This window comes from Arachis ipaensis, chromosome B4 (assembly GCF_059453495.1).
Source record: "Arachis ipaensis isolate K30076 ecotype BB chromosome B4, ASM5945349v1, whole genome shotgun sequence".
Classification (NCBI taxonomy): Eukaryota; Viridiplantae; Streptophyta; class Magnoliopsida; order Fabales; family Fabaceae; genus Arachis; species Arachis ipaensis.
The window spans coordinates 10,357,574-10,379,993 of record NC_142439.1 but is presented as its reverse complement, the minus strand read 5'-3'; the positions used below and the strand labels follow the sequence as shown (position 1 = coordinate 10,379,993).

At 32.3% G+C, this 22,420-nt stretch overlaps 2 protein-coding genes and 3 pseudogenes across 2 annotated transcripts; 3 read left to right on the top strand and 2 right to left on the bottom strand.

Moving 5' to 3' along the window:
- Positions 1–1,152: 1,152 nt before the first annotated feature.
- On the bottom strand, positions 1,153–2,253 carry LOC107636005 (uncharacterized). Its single transcript, XM_016339546.1, has one exon. It carries the CDS (start codon positions 2,251–2,253, stop codon positions 1,153–1,155), a length of 1,101 nt encoding a protein of 366 aa, XP_016195032.1.
- A 2,565-nt stretch (positions 2,254–4,818) lies between these two features.
- Positions 4,819–5,371, top strand: LOC148566640 (protein TRANSPORT INHIBITOR RESPONSE 1 pseudogene; annotated as a pseudogene).
- A 989-nt stretch (positions 5,372–6,360) lies between these two features.
- Positions 6,361–7,842, top strand: LOC148566639 (chaperone protein dnaJ 6-like; the record flags this gene model as incomplete). The annotated part of the gene is made up of 5 exons (XM_088483868.1): positions 6,361–6,435; positions 6,909–7,007; positions 7,258–7,359; positions 7,608–7,667; positions 7,756–7,842. Coding segments are annotated over exons 1-5 (423 nt in total), but the record flags the coding sequence as incomplete, so codon positions are not given.
- Position 7,843: 1 nt separating this feature from the next.
- LOC107636004 (villin-3-like) lies at positions 7,844–9,456 on the top strand (annotated as a pseudogene).
- A 1,397-nt stretch (positions 9,457–10,853) lies between these two features.
- LOC148566638 (putative LRR receptor-like serine/threonine-protein kinase At3g47570) lies at positions 10,854–12,376 on the bottom strand (annotated as a pseudogene).
- Positions 12,377–22,420: the final 10,044 nt, after the last annotated feature.

The window sequence follows — 22,420 nt, the reverse complement described above, 5'->3', positions numbered from 1 at the left end:
TATTCGGGAGTCCATTCGAACTAGCATCCTTTTCTCAGTAGAGAAAAAAGTGGTAGGGATCTCAATGGTGATCCTGCTAAAAACCTGGAAAGAGTTGCAAGTCGGCCATTCAGTTGCTGAACTTCTCTTAAATAGGCCGGGCTCTTCATTTCTAGGACTGCTATACACTTATCGGGGTTAGCTTCGATCCCCTTCATATTAGCATAAATCCTAGAAACTTTCTAGTCTCCACTGTAAAGGTGCACTTTGCGGGATTCAGTCTCATCCCGTGCGCCCTTATAATGTTGAAGACTTGTGAGAGGTCGGTCAGGAGATTAGCCTCATCCTTGGTTTTTATTAACATGTTGTCCACATATACTTCCAACACCTTGTTCATCAACCTTTGGTATGTGGCTCCTGCATTTTTTAGCCTGAAGGGCATGACCACATAGTAGTAATTTGCTTTAGGAGTGATGAAAGATGTCTTCTCCTGATTCGGCCTGTACATCGGGATTTGATTATATCCCAAGTATGCATCTATGAATGACAAGTATTGATATCCCGAGCTGGAATCAACTAGGGCATCAATATTTGGAAGAGGATATGAGTCTTTTTGATACGCCTTATTCAAGTCGGTGTAGTCAACGCATATCCTCCACTTGCGCGTTCTGCTTCTTGACTAGTACCATGTTTGCCAGCCAGGCCGGATACTTGACTTCTCTGATAAAGCCGGCCTCTAGGAGGGCTCGTATTTGCTCTTCGACCACTTGAGCCCGTTCAGGATCGAGCTTCCGTCTTCTCTGTTGAACAGGTCGGGATCCTGGGTATGCCAACAACTTATGCGTCATGAGCTCGGGATCTATCCCGGGCATGTCGGAAGCTTTCCAAGCGAAGAGGTTAGAATTTTCTTGTAGGAGCCTTATCAGCTTCTGCTTCAAATCTCCTTTTAAATTGGCCCATATATTGGTAATTTTTCTGTCTTCTTGCCTGATCTGCACTTCTTCAGTCTTCCCTCCGGGTTGTGGTCACAATTCTTCTTTAACTCGGATACCTCCGAGCTCTATGGTATTCACCTCCTTGCCTTTACCCCTCAGGTTTAGGCTTTTGTTGTAACACTTTCTCGCTAACTTCTGATCTCCCCTAATGGTTGCAATTCCTCTGCTGTTGGGAATATTATGCAAAGATGAGGGTAGATACCACTGCTCCAAGCCAATTTAGGGCCGTTCTACCTATAAAGGCATTATAGGCCAAGCCCACATCAACGACAATGAAGTCGATGCTTAGAGTTTTGGATTTTATTCCCTTTCCAAAAGTTGTATGTAGGGATATAAATCCTTGTGGTTTTATTGGTGTGTTCCCCAGTCCGAAGAGGGTGTCAGGGTATGCCCTTAACTCCTTTTCGTCCAATCCCAACTTGTCAAACACTGGCTTGAACAGGATGTCTGCCGAGCTCCCCTGATCCACCAGTGTTCTGTGTAGATGAGCGTTGGCGAGAATCATGGTAATTACCACCAGATCGTCATGTCCAGGAACAATACCCTGCCCATCTTCTTTGGTGAAAGAGATGGTTGGGAGGTCGAGCAGCTCGCTCCCAACTTGGTAAACTTCCTTCAGATGTCTTTTACGAGATGATTTGGTGAGTCCTCCCCCAGCAAACCCTTCCGATATCATATGTATATGTCGTTCCGGGGTCCGTGGTGGCAGATCTCTCCGATCTTCCTCATCTCGTTTCCTTTTTCCATGATTGTCCGATCTTTCCATGAGATATCTATCAAGCTGACCTTCTTTGGCCAACTTTTCTGTTACATTTTTTAAGTCGTAACAATTATTGGTAGAGTGCCCATATAACTTGTGATATTCACAGTATTCACTACGACTTCCCCCTTTCTTGTTCTTGATGCATCGAGGGGGAGGTAGCTTTTCAGTGTGATAAATTTCTCTGTAAATGTCAACTAGGAAAACTCGTAGGGAAGTATGAGAATGATATCTTGTGGGCCTTTCAGACCCGACTTCTTCTTTCTTCTTGGGCTCCCTCTCCTTCTCCCTTGACGAGTGAGGGTGCCCGAGTCGCCAGCCTGGTTCCCGTAATATGGCATTCTCCTCCATGTTGATGTACTTTTCAACTCTTTCTTGTACATTGCTTAAAGAAGTCGGATGTCTTTTCGAGATGGACTGAGAGAAGGGTCCTTCTCGGAGTCTATTTACTAGGCCCATGATCACTGCTTCCGTAGGCAAATCTTGAATTTCCAAGCATGCTTTGTTGAACCTCTCCATGTAGTCTCTCAGGGGTTCTCCGACCTCCTATTTTACTCTCAGCAGACTAGGCGCGTGTTTGACTTTGTCCTTCTAGATTGAAAACCGCATAAGGAACTTACGCGAGAGGTCGTCGAAGCTGGTGACCAACCTGGGTAGGAGGCTATCGAACCACTTCATCGCCGCCTTTATCAAAGTCGTTGGAAAGACTTTGCAATGGGTAGCATCAGAGGCGTCGGCTAGATACATCCAATTTTTGAAATTGCTGAGGTGGTGTTTTGGGTCGGGGGTCCCGTCGTACAGATCCATGTTAGGGCTTTTGAAGTTTCTTGAAACTTTTGCCCTCGTGATATCTTCATTGAACGGATCTTCTCCCCCAAACGTGGTGTCTTCTTGGTTAACGCGAGAACTCCTATCTCGGAGGTTGGATTCTAGTCTTAAGAGCTTTTCTTCAAGCTATTTTTGTCGCTCAACCTCTCTTCTTAGGTTTCTCTCCACTTCTCGCTATCATTCCAGCTCTTGTTCCAGCTGTTCTAGCCATCCTTGGTGGCCATGTAGCAGCCCATGAGATCGGCAGCGTGAGGTTGTCCCTCATTCTCTGGCTCGTGCACCTCAGAAGAGATTCTTCTTGAATCTTGAATGCCTGAGAGACCTTCTCTGTGATGTTTGTCCGCTCCTTGCGGAGATATTATTGCTCTGTCATTGTTGACTGCATCTTGATGCTCTTGCTCAGATTCTGATGCAGTATGTCCATCCTCGTTCTGGTCATCCGCCATTATGAGTTGATCCCCCAGGTCCCCGACAACGACGCTAATGTTACGAGGGTAACCTAAACTAGATGGACTGGGCTTGAATGAAAGGCCCTAACGTTAGAAGATGGTGGTCTCCGACTTGCTCTATGTTTGGGAGCCGTCGTCCGAGTTGTATATTTGAGGAATGGGGGTGGTACCTGCAAAGACACTCCGATGCCCAAGTCAGCAAGGGGTTAAGCAGGTTTAATATATTAGAACTTAGCTTTACTTGAGTGTGTCAGTGTATTTATAGGTGATGATCTAATAACCACCGTTGGAGTAGTTCCACTTCTGAATGTGGATAATCGTCCCTTTATCTTAAGGTTGTTGAGATATCTCTTTTAGAAGTGGATGAAAGATTTTTAAGGGGCAGTTACTTATTTGAATAAGTGTTATCTGCCAGTTTATGTCGAACCCGACCTCTTTGAAGAGGTCGGGTAAGCGGTAAGGGCTAACCTTTGGGTTTGGCCTTTTTTGACTTACTTGGACCTGGACCATAGTATTGAGGCACGCAATGAACAAAAATATTATTATCTTAAACCATGTCAAATTAAGTAAGGACTAAGATAACTAAAAGATCTAAAATTCTTAGATGTTATTCTTATGTCAAGCCCTTTTAGTAATGGATAACGACATAAAAATACAATAATTTTATATATAAGATACACATGCAAAAGTTTGAGAAATAATAAATTAAACAAATATTTAATTTTAATAGTGGTTGATGGTAATGTCAAAGATAATTATGGATTGATTTTTTTTTATTTTTTGTTGTTTAGTTTTTTATATTTGGTATGTTGTTGCTCCACTTTATTGTGTTAAACTCTTTTACTTAAAAAATAAATAAATAAACACTCACTACTAGAAAACTAGTTATTACATACGGATATTTTCGACGAATTTTATCCCACGAAAATACAGACGGAATTTTAGAGGGATTTTTTGTCGAAAAACAAAAAGAAATAATTAACATAAATTACAGACGAAAAATAGAATCCGTCGATAATTCTGTCGGTAAAATTAATTTTTTTTGTAAAAAATAGTTACAAACGAAAAATCTGTCTATAATTAAATAGACAGAACGTTGCATTTTATTAAATTATTACAGACAAAAAATTCGTCTGTAATTTAAATTTTTCATCGAAAATATTAAAGTAACCCTAATTTTATCACCACCCAATCGAGCTCCTTTTACACACAAAATATCAGAGATCAGAGTTGTTCCTCTCTCCTTCTAGGAACTTCTCCGTCGCACGCATGAGCTTCTTCTTCTCCTTTCCTCACTCAGAGCGCCACCGCCGCCACCCTAACCACCGCATCTACCTTCTCCTTCTTCTCCTCTCTTTTAAACACTAAACCAGTAGAACACAGCCCCTGTCTCTCTCATTCTTTCTCGTTCACAGAACAAATCAAGCTCAAGCTCCTATTCTCTTCATCTCAGGTGAGCTCAAGCACGCCGGCGCCACCTGCAGCAGCGTCTATCCCCACCACCGCCGTGCCTCTCTCTCTCTTTCCTTTTATCCCCACTCAGTTCTGGCTCGCATATCTTCTCAGCGCCGCAACCATCATCTCCTCCAGTCAATGCTTCCAGGTTTTGGTTTCAAAATTCTTTTAATTTCTGTTAAGTTCAATTAATTTTGTTTAATTAGTTTGATTTTAGTAATTAGTTTAGTTAGATTTGTTTTCTGATTAGTGGATTTTTAGGTTTTGATTAGATTAGGTTTAGTTAGATTTGTTTTTTTCTGATTTTAATAATTAGTTTGATTTAAAATTTGTTGTTGAAACTTTTTTCCTCATGATTTTTCAATTTTTGGTGTTTCCTTTCACTGCACTATCTTTTTTCTTTTGCTGCTGCTTCTTGCTGCAGTGTGATAGTGATCCTTCTAAGAGGTTCATCGTGTTTTCCAGATGAGGTTCTTGAGCGTGTTGTTGGGATGCTGAAATCAAGAAAGGACAGAAGCTCTATGTCACTGGTTTGCAAGGAGTGGTACAACGCTGAGAGATGGTCAAGGAGGAACGTGTTCATAGGTAACTGCTACTCTGTGTCCCCTGAGATCTTAACCTGAAGGTTCCCAAACATAAGAAGTGTTACACTAAAAGGGAAGCCACGTTTCTCTGATTTCAACTTGGTTCCTGCAAATTAGGGTGCTGATATTCACTTTTGGTTTGTGGTGTTTACTGAAAAGTACCCTTTTCTTGAAGAGCTTAGGCTTAAGAGGATGACTGTTACTGATGAGAGTTTGAAGTTCTTGGTGCGCTCTTTTCCAAACTTCAAAGCTATTTCCCTTCAAAATTGTGATGGTTTCAGCACTGATGGTTTGGTTGCAATTGCTGCTGATTGCAAGTAAGAACCTAGTACATAAACTTACTTTGCTTTCTTCTTTTCAGTTTTTGTTTTTTTCAGGCTTTTTAATTTCTTAAATTTTCATTTCTAACGTATAAAGTTTAATTTTCCTCAGAGGTAAAAGGATTATTGATCTTCTTAGTATGTTCTCTGCTGATGGAGTTTTCTTCATGTTCTTCTTTGCATGAATTTCAGTTTTTAATAATCCGATGATGTTTGCTGTTTTGATGTGAAATCTTTTGCCCTTTTTCTGCTCTGAATGATGTAATCAGGTTAATTGATGTGTTTAAGAACCATCATTGCCATGTTACAGAGGAGAATAATCTAAATGAGATATGTTTCAAGCATTAGGCAATAAATTAAGTACAAACTCATGACAAATTGCAAGTTTACATTTAGAGAAAGTTTTAGGAAAATTGAACTTATAATAAAAATATTGAATGTAAGCAAGTTCAATTGGAATAATTTTTAAAACTTGGCACTTGTTAGTTCAATGTGAGTAGGATGCAGCAGAGAGCTTCAAAATTCAATATTATTATTATTATATGCTAAGCTAGCTTGCTGTGAGGTTTTTTCCAATTTTCATACAGTATGGATAACATTGTAGTAAAGAGTACTACTACTTTGGGTTTTATTTATATATAATAATGTTTTTCCTGTCATTGAAACATGAAATAGTAGCAGCAGGAGATAACAATTACAATGATCCATACTTTTGTTTGAATTTTGAAGAAATTTGATGGTGCATGCAGTAGCTGGGATTGATAAACCCTAGGATTGTGATTTAATTGGAGGTCAGTTTTTTCTTCTTCAAGCTCTTAATGATTTACAATCATAGTTATTATTTGTTTATTTATTTATTGTTTGATTATTTCTGGATTTTTTTTAGAATTTTAAGATTTATTAATTAATTCTTTTACTTCTTGTTCATTGTGGGTATGGGTGCAGTGGAGACGAGATGTTGCTTTTGTGGGCTATGAGGTCGCAATACAAATGGATGTTTCTGCTGAAAATATGATATTTGGTGTGGCTGGGATTGATCCTGAAAGAAGAGCAGAGCTAATCAAGGTTGGATGAATCTTTTTTATGTCACTTAAGCCTAACCTAACACTTTCACATGCTCTTAATTTATATCTGAACATGCTTTTCATGAATATTTTTGTTGATGGTAGATGAGTTTATTGATAATAAGGTACTTGTGTCTTTAACATATAGAATGAGTTATTTTTCTATGAAGACTATAGATCAATTTGATGCATTGAGTTAAGATTTTTTATGTCCACCTTGGTGTTAAGGACATTTTCTTTTCTGGCATGCTAGTTATAAACTTATAATTAATAATAAATAAAATATTCCTTGAATGCTTTTCTGTTTTAAATAGCTTTTTTCTTGCAGATGCGAGTTTTTAATCAAGACTTAGGTGATCATCTACTCTTTGAAATATGAGTATATGACATTACCCGTTTCCATTTCTTGATTTGTATCAATGCGCAGAGAGCACTGATATTTTGGACACTGACCTGTTGCTTCTTTGCTCTTAGGTACTTGGTGTAGAGAGAACAGCATCACAACAGGAAATAAAGAAGGCTTATTACAAGTTAGCATTGAGGCTGCATCCTGACAAGAACCCTGGTGATGAGGTATTTATCTAATGTTTTCTGTTTTACAGTAAGCAGGGTGGAGCCACGTTGATATCCAAAGATTCCATTGTACCCTTTAATATTCTGAAAATTTTTGAAATATCCATGAAAATTTAGTATCTTCTCAGCAAAATACTATTGAAGCTCTTTGAACACTCCATTTAACAATAGCATCAAACATGTTTTTGTCTAATTAGGCCTCTGACCATCTATTAAATTTGATGTTTATGGTTCAATTAATCATTTACAGGAGGCTAAAGCAAAATTTCAGCAACTACGAAATGTTATCACGATTCTTGGGGATGAAGAAAAGCGAGCCATTTATGATCAGATTGGTTGTGTTGATGATGCTGTGAGTGTTCTTGGTTTCTCGTATCTGTAGATGCATTTACAACATTGAAGCCACAAGATAACATATCTGTAATTTGCATTTTTCTAGATTCATTCAAATTAAACTTTTATGGTCTGTCAACTGTTGGTGGAGGAATCTGCTCTTGTTATGATGATTTTATGTACAGCAGAATGCAATATAAGCATTTCAGCATTTTTTTTCCGTGTCATGTACATCATTATTCATTTATATTTGTTTCTGAAAATCAGGACCTTGCCGGGGATGTTGTCAAGAATCTTCACAACTACTTTAGAACAATGTACAAGAAGGTTGTTTGCATTGATCCTGATTTTGTTCTGATTTCTTGTCGCACAGTTCTTATTTGCATTTACAAGGTTTTATGATACTTGCTAACAGGTCACTGAAGCTGATATTGAGGAGTTTGAAGCAAACTATAGGGGATCTGACTCAGAGAAAAATGATTTGATTGATTTGTACAAGAAGTGCAGAAGTGTTTGTTTGGATTGGCCAGTCTGTGGACCCAAAAGAAAAACAAAATGCTTTTGAAATTGGCCAGGTAAACATGCTCAACAGATTCGAGCATTTATTTCTCATATTGTCCTTTACTTGATTTCTTCTGAAAAATTTTCTCAGAGCTATATAGATAAGGCTGTATCACTGGAGGGACTATCTCCTCGGGTACCGCTATATAAAGTAACAGAAGGGAATGAACCATGCTTTTCACAACATACTTTCCATGGGACAATGCTAAAGCTTCGGTATGTGCTACAACATAACAGAATTCTAATTTTTTATTTGTCTTATTTTCTTAGAAATGACTTTGTTCTGGCAATTATTATCATCTGCAGTTGTTGATTACAGTTTTCTGCATGTAAAAGTTACTATTATATTTATTATAGTGCTACATAATGCTATCAATACATATACTTAGCCAAAGTATATCAGATATATGTGTGATTTATGAAATTGATTAGGTAATCCATGTGCATGTCCATGTTTCAAAATGAGCCACTTTATGGATTATTTCCTGATGCAATGCAGGTTCAGGGAAACTCTTTCCAGAAAAAGGTGACATTACTCTTCGGGATTCGCCATGCTGTAGAGGTATAGACCTGAGTTATTAATTCTGATGACAAAAGTTTTGCTGTTTTTCTTACTCTAATGCTGTACAGTAAATATGTTGTGCAATGAATATCTGTTTAACTATGCTTGCTGAATATGTTGACAGGAAAAGTCTAATGGGCCAAGTCAAGGGGGACCAAGACAAAGAGCTGAAGCTTTCTTTGCCTTGTCTAATGCCTTTAATTCATCTTCTGATATGACATCCAGTATGGTATGGCAACATGTTTAAGATTGTATAAACTATGTTTTTCTTTGTTGTTTTATAGTCAATGAAATTCAACCAAAAGTAGGTTCTCCTAACAAGAGGGTGTAGGATAATGATGAAGCATTTAAGAATATTGTATATGATATCTTTTCTTTTGTTATTAGTGGTAAGTTTAATAATTATATTTAGGTAGGTACAGGTTCAGGTTTTTCCATCTTTGCCAAAAAGAAAATTGAAGGAAAGAATATCATAGTATTTAAATTAAATTTGCCAAAAAGAAAAATGAAGGAAAGATATCATAGTTTTTAAATTAAATTGAATATCTCCAAATCAAGTCACAAATCATGATGATTTCATACTCCGTTGGAACTTGCCTTTCTTTCTAATACTTTCTACTCTCACAGTCACAGAATAGATTGAATGGGCTGAATCAAGGAGGACCAAGACAAAGAGCAGAAACTTTGGCTGCTTTAAACTCTGCATTTAAATCATCATCCGGAACCAAAAGTTCTAGCCCTAAGACAACTGGAAGAAGTCAAGGATCACAAAGAGCAGCAGTAGTAGCTGCTCTCTCTCAAGTTCTTACTACTGAGAAGAAGAAACAATCACCTGATTCTTCTCCTGTGGCAACCAGAAGTCCTGTTGTGGAAACTAGCACTTCCAGTGAGAAATATAGCTCTTATTGTCTAAGTTAAATGTGTCACAAAAGAAAGATTAGCTATTATGAGAAGGTTAGAGCGTCAAGTAGTTCTAGTGCAGTTCCACTACCATCGCCGCCACCCTTAATGTCTTCGGATGAGGACTATGATGATGATGAGGATGAAGATGACAATGAAGACTATAGCTGATAGTTTTAGTATAGTTGAACAATATACTAGAAATTATAGTTGATGATCAATACATTTTGTTTATGTTTTGAATTATATTGACTTGCTTGTTTATAGTACTTCATAATACGATGAATTTGTTTATTTTTTGAAATATTATAAATATTCGAATACAAATTAGATAAAAATTTGTATTAAATTTATATTTATTTTATATGAAAACAAGTTTATTTTACAATTAGAAAAATAAAAAAAATTCTATTTTACCTTACTAACGGATTTACAGACGGATTTTCTGTCTGTAATCAGAACGTGGGATGATTTTTCAAAGTTCAAATTACAGACGAAAAATCTGTCGAAAAATCTGCCTGTAATTACAGACGGAAAATCCGTCAAAAAATTTGCCTGTAATTACAGACGGAAAATCCGTCTGTAATTACAGACGAAAAATTTGTCTGAAAATCCGTCTGTAATTACAGACAGAAAATTCGTCGAAAAGTTCGTCGCCTTTGGGAAATGGATAGAAAATTTACAAAGGGAAAATCTGTCGGTAACTGGTAAAAATTCGTCTGTAATTTTCCGACAAAAAAAAATCCGTTGGTAAATAATTTCTGACGGGGCTTTTACAGAAGGACAAAATCCGTCGGTAACCAAAAATCCGTCTGTAATAAAGACTAAATCTGTCTGTATTAATCCATTTTCTAGTTGTGACTATTTGACTCTAATGTTTTGTCAATGAGTTAATACGCTTTTTCTTTAGTTTTTTTTTTTTTACCAAAGATAAGGAGACTTGAACTCGCAACCTTTTAGATAAGTATGAAAAGACTATGCCATTTGAGCTATAACTCATTGGCTTTCTCTTTAGTATGTTAATATAGAGAAATAATTTATATATAATTAATTAATAATAATTATTATATTTTCATAGCCAACAGACTATAATTTAGATAGCATAATCTCTCATAATAGATTTTCAATTTGAAAGTAAAAGCAAAGAGGCCAAGATTCAACGCTCATTCTCTTAGCCATTGATATGCATCAAGTAGTATGTTTAACTTAAACACACATAAAATATTTATTTTTTATTTTAAATAATTTTTATATTAAAAATAATTAAATTTTTTAATTACTTGTGACTTTATAATTTAAAATTTTTATTGTAATAATTTTTTGTATTTTAAAAAAATAAATACTTTATATATTTCATATATTAACTCGTGCAAGTATAGGTAGATATACTAGTATATATAAATAGAAGTTTAGACAAGCAACATAGAGGTCAACAAAAACATAAAATTATAATGGATAGTCTTAACTTCAATTTCTTCCTTGTGTCATCATCATCTCTGCTTAAATGTGGTTTTAATTTTGCTTAGCAGAACAAAGACCTCCTTCATACTAATTCTCTCATTTGGAGAGTCATGAGATCCAGAGCCAAGTCCATGATTTTTGATAAGGCTACTTCCATGGCAGAAACAACTTGTTCCTCTCCCTCCATCAAATTAGGATCCACAACCTCAATTATCCCACGTGGCAATGACTGTTGGATCCATGACCTTAAACTTAGTCCCTCACAAAACATTTCATCAGTTGGTTTCTTTCTTGTGAAGACTTCCATTAGCATAATACCATAGCTGTATACATCTCCCTTTGGGGACACTATTCCTTCCAATCCATACTCTACAATCACAATTGCAAGTTCTGATGTTATAATATTAAATTACTTCTTCTAAAAGCTTTATTTAACAAGAACTAATGAAAAATAAGAGCATGCAAGTCAAAATACCTGGAGCCGTAAAACCAAGGGTGGCTAAGGTGTTTGTATGGATTTCAGATTGGCCGTCTTCTAATAGTTTAGCAATGTTGAAATCACAAACATGTGTAACCATATCTTCATCCAACAGAACATTACTTGGCTTCAGATCACAATGTACCACAGATCTAGTGTTACCATGGTGTAGATACTCCAATGCACATGCAACGTCTATTACTACCTTCAACCTTTGCATGAACGGTATGAAATAGTTATGAGAATACAACCACTTCTCCAAGTTCCCATTTGCTACAAATTCCATCACCAAGGCCTTGAAATTAATGGAATTTGAGCAACTTCTGATGACTTTAACAAGATTTCTATGGCAAAGATTTCGCACCCCTTCGCATTCTGCATCAAAGCTTCTTGGTGCTTGTTGTATCTCCAAGTTGAATACTTCAACAGCAACCATAGTTCCATTTAAAAGCTCACCTCTGAAAACAGAACCTAAACCCCCTCTTCAATAAGATTGCTCTCATCAAATTTCTGTGTTGACTCCATGAGTTTAAATTAGGAAATTCGACTTGGAAATCGAAACGATGGAAAGTCTTCAGCAACTGAACCCTTTCTTAGTTTTCTTCTGTATATCAAAATAACTGCACATGCAAGAATCATCCATAATACAATTAAGGGTATTGCCAATTTCAGAGCTTTGGATCTCCTACTATGTTTTGCACCATCATTGGAACATGGTAGGACTCTAAAATTTGGTCTTCCACAGAGTCCATCATTCATAATGAATGATTCATATTTGAAATTTATAAACTTGCCACCATAAGGAATCTTAGCATGTAGCCTATTATAAGACAAGTTTGTAAACTTGAGATCAACAATGTTCACAAAAGACTTAGGAATGGTTCCTGATAAAAGATTATGAAAAAAATCAAGAAATTTCAAACTCAAAATGTTCCCAATTGAATTAGGAATAGGCCCTTATAACATGTTATAAGCTAACGAGAGATTCAATATTCTTTGTAAGCTACCGATTCCGGTGGAATTTTTTTCTGAAAGCGTGTTATGTGAAATATCCAAATTGATCACAGCATTCATGCTATTTATCTCAGCTGGCAAAGATCCTTCAAGACCATTGGAGGATAAATTTACCTCCAAGATATTACTAAGACTCCAAAGTGTGGAAGGTATTGTGGAGGTTAGATTGTTGGAATCTAAGTAAAGTATTTTTAGAAAAGAAAGATGATCCACACTTTCTAGAATTGTCCCAAAATTTTGTTATAGCTAAGAGTCAACTGGTTCAAATTCTGAATCCTGAAAAGTTATTCTGGGATAGAACTATTTAGCCTATTTTTTGAAAGGTCCAATAGTTGGAGAAGCTGTCTAAGTTTCCAATTGTGCTTGGAATCTCTCTAACAAATTGGTTGTTATACATGTTTAAATCATATAGGTTTTTCAAGTTTTCAATCTGTGGAGGAATTTCACTCTTGATGTTACAACTCCTCACATCAAACCTTTAAAGAAATTGTGAAAGAATTCCAATGGCGTTTGGAAGTGTTCCACCAAGGGATTTAAATGCTAAAAGAATCTTTGTCAATTGCCTGCATTGTGTGAGTGAATTGAGGAGACCAAGACCACCGGTGAAGTTGTTTCCCAAGAGATATAGGAGTTGGAGATTTCTTAAGTTGCCAATTGACTTTTCCCTACTTTCAAATCAGTCTTTAAAGAGCATTTAATGTTCTCGGCACAGAAATCAAAGTGACGCCCTAAGTAACGATTGGGAATAATTCACGCGCATTGGAGCCATAGACTTTGTCAACGGGTTCTCGGGCTAGACAAGACTCGACCCGTGAAAGTGCAGGTGACTCGAACATACCAACCATAAGCTCTGAGCTTCACAGCCTGGTACTTTGGGGGCACTGACCCGACAAGGGTTCCAGATCCAATCACGAACCATCAACCCGGCGTGTTGCTCAACCTGAATTCAGGCGCCACCTCACGTCCTACTAAGGAAACCTGGACAGCTAGCAAAAACTTTCAGGTAGATGGGTCTAAGAGAAAGGAACCCACCCGAGTTCAGAGTACAAATGGGGAGGGACCTACCTGTAACATTTTTACCTTATTCAGCCTCCTCATCATACGGACACTAATTTTGACATTAGAATATCTTTACAGGTGGCCCCATCCGCTGACCACCAATGACTCAGATTATCATCCTCCTCGAGAAACTTGCGCTCAAGTCTGAATCTACCATCTCACCAATTGCTCCAACCTCAACCCCATCCGAAACGTCATTTACCCGAGCAAGCGAACAATGATATTGTGTATGCAGCTAAAAAAATTCAGCTCAATGTATTAGATATGTTATAGTCTAATTTGATTTTATTTTTTTATTTCTTTTAATTTTATTTAATACAATTTTAAGTCCTCGTATTATTGTACTTGTATGATTAATTAAATATTTTATTTTTTTAAAAAAATTTAAATTAAAAAATAATTTAAAATTTTAATTACATTTAAGATATATACAAAATCTCTTAATACATTAATATAATATTTTAACTAATATTAATTTTTTTTATTTTTTATTTCATCTAATTTTATTCAAATAATTTAAAATTTTAAAATTACAAAATTTTTAATTTAAAATTTAGATTAATATAATTTAAACTAATAATTTAATTCAATCCAATACAAATTATCAAAATCATAAGATATCTGGGAGTAAAATCCAGATGCAACATCTAGGAGGCATCCTCTTGTGCCATTTCAACTTGGGCTCAAACTGCTACTTTTTTTATTTTTTATTATTTTGGGTCATAGGCTCAAACTGCTTTTTTTTTGGGACATGCTCAAACTGCTATTTATGTCTAACTATAATGTATACGAACAGTTTAAAAAGTTTTTTATTTTTTTATCTTGGCCCATCAGCCTGAAAAAATTACTTTTAATATGGATTAACTATATTTAACATTTAGAAGTTTAGTTGGTTCTACCAGCCCAAATTAAATTTAGTTATTTTAAGGCATCCTCATAGAAAATTTATCTATGAATGGAGTTTCGATCTACAACAAATTCTTCTTTAGTAGGTTAGGTTGGAGATATTATGAAAAGAACCTAGAGAGTTTGGATCCCACTTTAGAAATAGCAAGTATTTTGTAACTAACCGTTTGCTCTTAAATAGATATAACCTACAGTAAAAACATTAATCATCAACAGATATAAATAAATAATGATAGAGAATCTCAGTTTAAATAAGGTTATTCCTCTATCAATGAATATCAATATGTATTTCCAAAAAAAGAAAAAAATTGATGTTTGCTCAAATCAGTTATGTAAAAGTCATTGTAGGATAATAAAAAATATGCATACGACAAATCTTGAATTTCTTACGTGTGTATTAGGATAACATAGACAGTTAGATACCATCGTCTCTAAAAGTTAAAATAGCACATTCTTTTTTAAAAATATGGTATGTATATAAATATATAATAGCCATTACAAAAGTTAAAACATGTCCTAAAATTAAGGCTTGTTTGGTTTAATTTTGAGAGAGGAATTTTTCTGTATTCGTTTTCTGTTTAAAATAAAATAACCATAAGTAGATTAATATCCGAATTTAATGCGCAAGAAATAAAACGTAACTATAAAAAAATTTAGCCTAAAAAGAATAATTGTTGCGTTGTTAGAAGAAGTTTTTCAAAAATAAAAAATAAAAGATAATTATGTTTAGTAAATTAAAAAAATATGTATTTTATATTTTGTATTTAGCTAAAAAAATTCAGCACAATGTACTATATGGTCTGATTTTATTTTATTTTTTATTTCCTCCAATTTTATGTAATAGAATTTTAAGTACTCGTATTATTGTATTCGTATGATTAATTAAATATTTGATTTAAAAAATCACAAATTAAATTTTTAAATTAAAATATTTAAAATTTAAAATATATTTAAGATATGTGCAAAACCTTTTAATATATCGATATAATATTTTAAATAGTGTTTGTTGTGTTGGTTTTATTTTTATTTTTCTATTTCATATCATTTTATTTAAATAATTTAAAATTTTAAAATTATAAATTTTTAATTTAAAATTTAGATGAATATAATTTAAATTAACAATCTAATTCAATATAATACAAAGTATCAAAATTATGGGAGTTGAATCCAGATACAACATCTAAGAGGCATCCTCATGTGCATCCTTATCTAATATCTATCTCTTCCTGTCTGCTTTTTTTTTTTTTTTTTTTTTTAAGGAATAAATAGCAGTCTAGTGTTGAAATTGTGATGTAGAATTATGATTTTTTATTTGGATTAAATTCTAGAATTTTTCTAACAGCATTAGTGGTAATAAAAATGATAATAAAAATAAAAAAAAAACTATAAGAGGAAGATAAAGAAGAATGAAGAAAAATATTTATGTTATTTTCTGGAAAGAAGATTAACGTTTTGTTAAAGATATTTTAGTTTTCGAGAATATTAGAATAAATTTCAATAATTCAATATGATTAGTTTTGTCGATCATTGCCTAAATCTTTATTAGTAGTAAAAAATAGCGAATTACTCAATAAAATATTAATCTTATATTTAATGTAATATATATTAAAAAAGAGAAAAGATTTGAATAATGTTAAAGGTTATTGTAGGACAATAAGTCAATAATGGTGAATTCTATTAAATTTTCTCAAAATTAAATAGTAAATTATCTTTTATGACATTTCTTTCTATTATTAAATAAAATAAAATGAATAGTCACAAAAAAAAATGAAATGATGAATTGATTTATTATGGTGAACTTTAACTTTTAATCTAACATAAATTTTGTTAATTTAATTAATTAATCATGATGTAACATTTTTTGTAAATTATAAAATTACTAAAAAAGTCTAACTTTGTAATTTTTGTTTTTTTTTTTCAAATTATATATTTATTAATCAATTTCAATCACAAAATAAAAAAAATCAAAAGATAAAAAGAATACATAAAAGCAATTTAAGAGGCACTAAATTTAAAATTTTCAAAATTTTTTCTCTCTTTCTTTCTTAAATTTTTTGAAAAAAAAATTATATAATAAAACTTCGCTAGTAATTTTTATAATTTGTAAAAAAGTTATACTATAGCCAGTTGATTATGTTAACAAAATTTAGGTTAGATTAAAAATTAATAATATATTTCATTCAATAATAATATGACATGTTATATAAAGAGGATAATTTACGTTTTATTTTAGAAAAAGTTGAGTAAAATTTATTTAATAAAAAATATGCATAAGTCAAGTCGTGAACTTTTTTATAATTCCATTCAATCTTAGTTTTGGTTTTAAAACAAGTTCCTTTCAATGTTATTATCATTTATGTTTCCCTATATAGTAAACGACAATACGAGTATCATCCAAACAAAGATAAAGATATTATATGGATATTGAGGTACATATCCATGTGGTTGTTATATACAAGAAGTCTAAGAAAGCTTATGAAAAGAGATATTGATTACGTTGATATTTAAGATAAGATTGATCGCTTTGTTCTGTTAAACATTTAAGAATATTTTAGTCTCTTTAAAAGATGAGATTTATATTTTTTAATATAATTAAACAAGTTTTATTATAAAAAGGTATTTAGTTGTTCAGGATTTTTCATCTTAAAAAATTATTTTAGTCTTTTAAAAGTCAAGTATAAAAACATTTTTGTCTTTTTTTCCTATGTAAGATTTCTATTTATAATACAATTATACAATTTTAATGAATCATGTAAAATTTAGTCTTTTTAAAATTAATTATTACGAGATATGTTAGTGTTATTTAGATTTTTTTTATCAATAGTAGATGTAGGTTTGTTGTAATTTTTTTAGTGAGAGTATAGAAGAAATACATAATATATAAATGTGTAATAACTTAACAAATATTTTTGAAGAGATTTTTTATTTTTTTTAAAACGAGAAAAAATTATTTTTCTCCCTCTCTTAATCCCTTCTGATTTAACAAATCATCAATATCACAACTTAAACATCTTAGGACATAAGATTTTCTTCTATTAGAAAACTAAATATGAACTATGAGGACTCTTTGAAACTAATTAATGTTAAAAAAGTTGTTTAGCCTATTAAAGTGAACTATGCAAATATTTTATTCTTTAAATACATACTCAAAATATTAACTTATCCATCTAATTAAATATATTCGTAGAAAAAAATTGTTTTATATACAAAATATGAGCATTATTATTATATATCAAAATTTTTATACTATGTCGATAAATTTGTGTTATATGAAATTTTTTTTGTTATATTTCAAAATTTATGTGTTATATCAATAAGTTTGTATACTCTCTAATAAAAATTTGTGTGGTATAAAAAGCACTAAAAAAGAGAAGTAAAGACTGATGCGCGCACTTTTTTTATGGGCTTGCACCAACTTATTTAGACTTGATTACAAAAATGCTACTTAAATAAGTCATTTTGGTAATCAAGTTCAACCAAAATTGATTCAATAATTTATGGCCACAGTGAAAATCAGTTGGAGAAGAAAGAAAAAATACGTAAGAAAGGAAAAAAAAAATATTTGGTGAAACTTGGATATAAAATTAATTTGTTTATCTAATATTTTCTAATTAATTATTCCTATAAAAATATTATAATAATTTTAAAATTCTTACATAAAGAATATTTTAATATTTTTTAAATATAATGTTAAAACATTTTTTTTAAAATACAAGTAATCTTCAACCAATACGGTCCAAATTATTAGTTTTTTTACTTATAAATCCAATTAATCCTTTTGTAATTAGCACAATTTTAAAGCAACATTTTATAAATTTACACTATTTTGTACGACACCAATAATAAATCTTTAATAATACAGAAAAAAAATATTAATAAAGGAGATAATCAAAAAATAAAAATTAAAAATAAAAAATAATATTTTTTTTTATTAAGAATTTTATTATCTTTCAAGATAATTATTAGGACCGTTTAAATTTTTTTTTCTACAATTAAAGATTATTCTCGCACTTAAAAGAGTAAGTTGAATAGCCTCGTATACCCACGCATGGGGAACGATTCACAAAAATCCTACATATGGCCTACTATTGAATAATACTAAATTGTAAGTCAAACAAACAATTCTTTTTGCATAGTTAAAATTTCTTTAATATATAATATGAATAATACTATATATTTAAATCGTTTTGTTAATTAAGTTCAATTAAATTGGTCTAAAATTAATAAAAATTAGTTATAAATAACATTATTTCAAAGCTTATTGTTTAAATTGATTGGACTTAGTTTATAAAAAAATTTAATTGTGTATTATTATTTAAATATATAATAGCCATTACAAAAATTAAAATACGCTCTAAAATTAGGGCTTGTTTGATTTAATTTTAAAAGGAAAATTTTCTGTATTAATTTTTTGTTTAAATATATACATTTAGTAATATTTTTCTTTTAAATATTTGTTAATGTGTTAACAAATATATTTAAATTTTTTAAAAACTTACTAAAACTGTTATCTATTCTCCATTAGAATATAAATAAACAAATTTTCATGTTTTGAAACTAGAAATCGCTCAAAATCATTTTCACTGTCACTTTCATGCATGCTGTGAAATTAAATCACCTCTAGTTCCTTTTTAATCATCTCTTGCTCCACCTCTTTAATCTCTCGCTCTGTTTCATTTATCTTATGATTCGCAAATCAAAATCACAATTGAGTGTTCTCATTCTCACTTCAGCTCATGTTATCTCGCTTTTGGTTTATCCTCTCGTCCCCTACATTGTTGCTTGGTCTTCTTGCATACACTATCTTCTTCTTGCCGATTTCATCGTCTGCTCGTCCTACGACCTGGTGAGTTTTAATTTTCTTGTTTAGTTAGTTTCTTGTTCTTTCAATTTTCTTTAATCTTTATATAATAATTAATTTGTAGTTAATTTGATGTATATTTATTAGTTGATTTAGGTTTTTAATTGGTTATGTAGTAGTTAGATTTTAATTAAGTTGTTAAAAATTATACATTATTAGTTTAGATATGCATGATTGTTTGTCAAGCAATTATAGTACACCAGGCTTTGATAAAACATTTTACACTCTCTTTCAATTCTATTAATTTATGTATCAATCTAAATAGTTATGTGCATTTTTCACAAGTATAAATAGAAAAATATTGTTCTAAAAAATCAATAAATAAGTCTTAATTTCTCATGAATTCAAATGTGAAGACAACTGTGTTATTTCTATTTTATTTATGTCCAAAGTGTTATGGTTGAATTTATGATAAGATGGAAGAAATATTAATTTATTTGAATACAAGAGAATAAAAGTATTATTATGTATAGAAGATTAGAGTTACATTAACTTTTATGCAGCAGTTTTATATTTATAGGTAGGGGTGAACACGGATCGGATATGGCCAAAATTTCGATTCAATCCGCATTAAAATTATCGAATCGGATCCAATATCCGTAATTTTTTAGTTTGGATTCGATCCGCACATTTGCGGATCGGATCAGATCAGATAGCGGATATATCTGCAAAACACAATTATTTTTAAAAGGTTATTTTTATTAAAATAATATCAATAAAAATTCATTTTTCTATTCTTTTAAATATGTTTACTCTTAAAATAACATTAATCATACTTTTCTTGAATAATAAATTAAAATAACACAACATATATCATAATTATTAGTCGAAATAAAACATAAAAAAATATTTATTTTTTTATTTTTTTATTTTTGCGGATACGCGGATATGTGGATCGGATATGCGGATACCTACACGAAATCCGTGATCCGATCCTATTAGTGTGCAGATCTAATCCGATCCGATCCAATAGTCTTACGAATCGGATCCATATCCGTAATTTTTTTATCGAATTCGGATATATATCGCGGATATGCAGATCGGATCCGATCTATAAACACCCCTATTTATAGCACTACACTACTGCACTAACTTAGAAGCACTGCACACACTTAGGAGCATAAGACTATAACAGATTCCGTTATAGGCAAATAACCATTGTTGGGCCAAAATTTAATACTAGTAGTTAGTTTAATGTTTTTGCGAATAAATTCCAAATAGTCCTCTTTTTTTGGACCATGATGTAAGTTAATGGTGTTTTGTTTACTGGTCTTAAGTTAATGGGTTAATAGCCCCGTTTCAATACTAAAAAAATAAGTGACTACTAGTAAATAAATCCGTGCTATCCACAGAAACAAATAAAATGAGTTTACTAATACAATTTTTACGATAAATTTTCATGACAACTAAATTAAATAAGTGATGCTTCATAATAATATACAATTGCTTTTACTTGAATAACATTTAGATTTATGCGGTTGCTTAATCAACCGTTTTTTTTTTTCATGCTTAATCAACTGCTTAGAAGCATTATCTGCCAATATTACATGCTTGACTAAAATATGGTAGTATAAATCAATACTCAACATTGTGTCTTTCAACCTGTCTTGATTATACCATTTTTGTGAAGGAAAAAAAGGTGCATCGACCTTGCAATGGTGATACTTCTAATACATAAATAATGATAGGGAGGGAAAAAAAAGTCAAAACTTGCCTTTTTAACATTCATTAATTATTACAACAATTAATGAATGCTAAATAAGATAAATAATTAATAAATATTAAATAAGATAAATTCTGACTATTTTTTGTTATTTTTTTGTTACCAAATATTATCGTAAATACATATATGATAAATTAGCACATCTAATTAATATCTTTCATGTAAGACCCAAAACTTTTGAAAAGATTTATTATAAATTAATCTCAAATTCAATTAGTTATTTGTGGTTTTAATTCCAGAGATTTCTTTATTAAAGAATATTTAATACAAGTTTTAATTAATTGAATTTGAAATAAATTAAGATTCTTATCCAATCTTACAATTATTGAGGTTTTCTATATTTAAATTATAAAGTTTAGTAATTTTAAAACAGTAAGAATTTTATATGAATTGATTTAAATAATTAAGATTTTGAAATTTAATACTTCAGTTTTTGTGAATAAAGAAAATTAATTATGTCATCTCTAAATCTTGGATTTGAGCATTTAATTGAAAGTAATTTATAAAATTAATGAGCAAATAGTATTTTCTAAATATAATTAGTGTTGGATTTAATTTGGGTTTCAATTATTATATTATTCATATTTTTATTTGAAATTACTAAACTAACCCTAAACCTAATTTTTACACACACTCACCTCACCAAACCCTAACCTAGCCGCCACCCCCAAATCACAACACACACACAGCTTCAATTGAAAAAAAAAAAGAAGAAATAAAGGGAAGAGAGGGGAAGGGAGACACAGGAAAGGAAGAGGGGGAAGGAGAGGACGGCGGCGTGGTGGGTGTCACTGCCACTACCGCCGCCGCTATTGGCAAGGGAGAAGAAGATCCGAGAGGAAGAGGGCGCCGGGGATGAGGGAGCTGCAATAGGGGAGAAGAGAAGAAGAGAGGGAGCCGTCGCCGTTCAACTCGCTGGTGCACGAAATTGTGATTACACTTTTCACAACTCCTTACAACTAACCAGCAAGTGCACTGGGTCGTCCAAGTAATACCTTACGTGAGTAAGAGTCGATCCCACAGAGATTGTCAGCTTGAAGTAAGCTATGGTCATCCTGTAAATCTTAGTCAGGCGGATTCAAATGGTTATGAGGTTTTGATAATTAAAAGATAAATAAAACATAAAATAAAATAAAGATACTTATGTAATTCATTGGTGGGGATTTCAGATAAGCGTTTGGAGATGATTTGTTGCTTCTGAACCTCTGCTTTCGTATTGTCTTCTTCCAATCATGCATGCTCCCTTCCATGGCAAGCTGTATAATCCTCTCGGATGAAAAATACCATTTTCGGTTTCTGCACGGCTAATCAACTCTCGGATTTCTCGTCTCGGATGAAAAATACCAGGTACAGTTACCGCACGGCTAATCATCTGTCGGTTCTCACTAGCGTCGGAATAGGATCTCTCTATCCTTTTGCACACTGTCACTGCGCCCAACATTTGCAAGTTTGAAGCTCGTCACAGTCATCCCTTCCCAGATCCTACTCGAAATACCACAGACAATGTTTAGACTTTCCGGATCTCAGGAATGCTGCTAATTGGTTCTAGCCTATA

Bases quoted from the DNA above. Each gene is read 5' to 3' on its own strand.
- LOC107636005 (XM_016339546.1), bottom strand. From the start codon at position 2,253: ATGGAGAGGTTCAACAAAGCATGCTTGGAAATTCAAGATTTGCCTACG.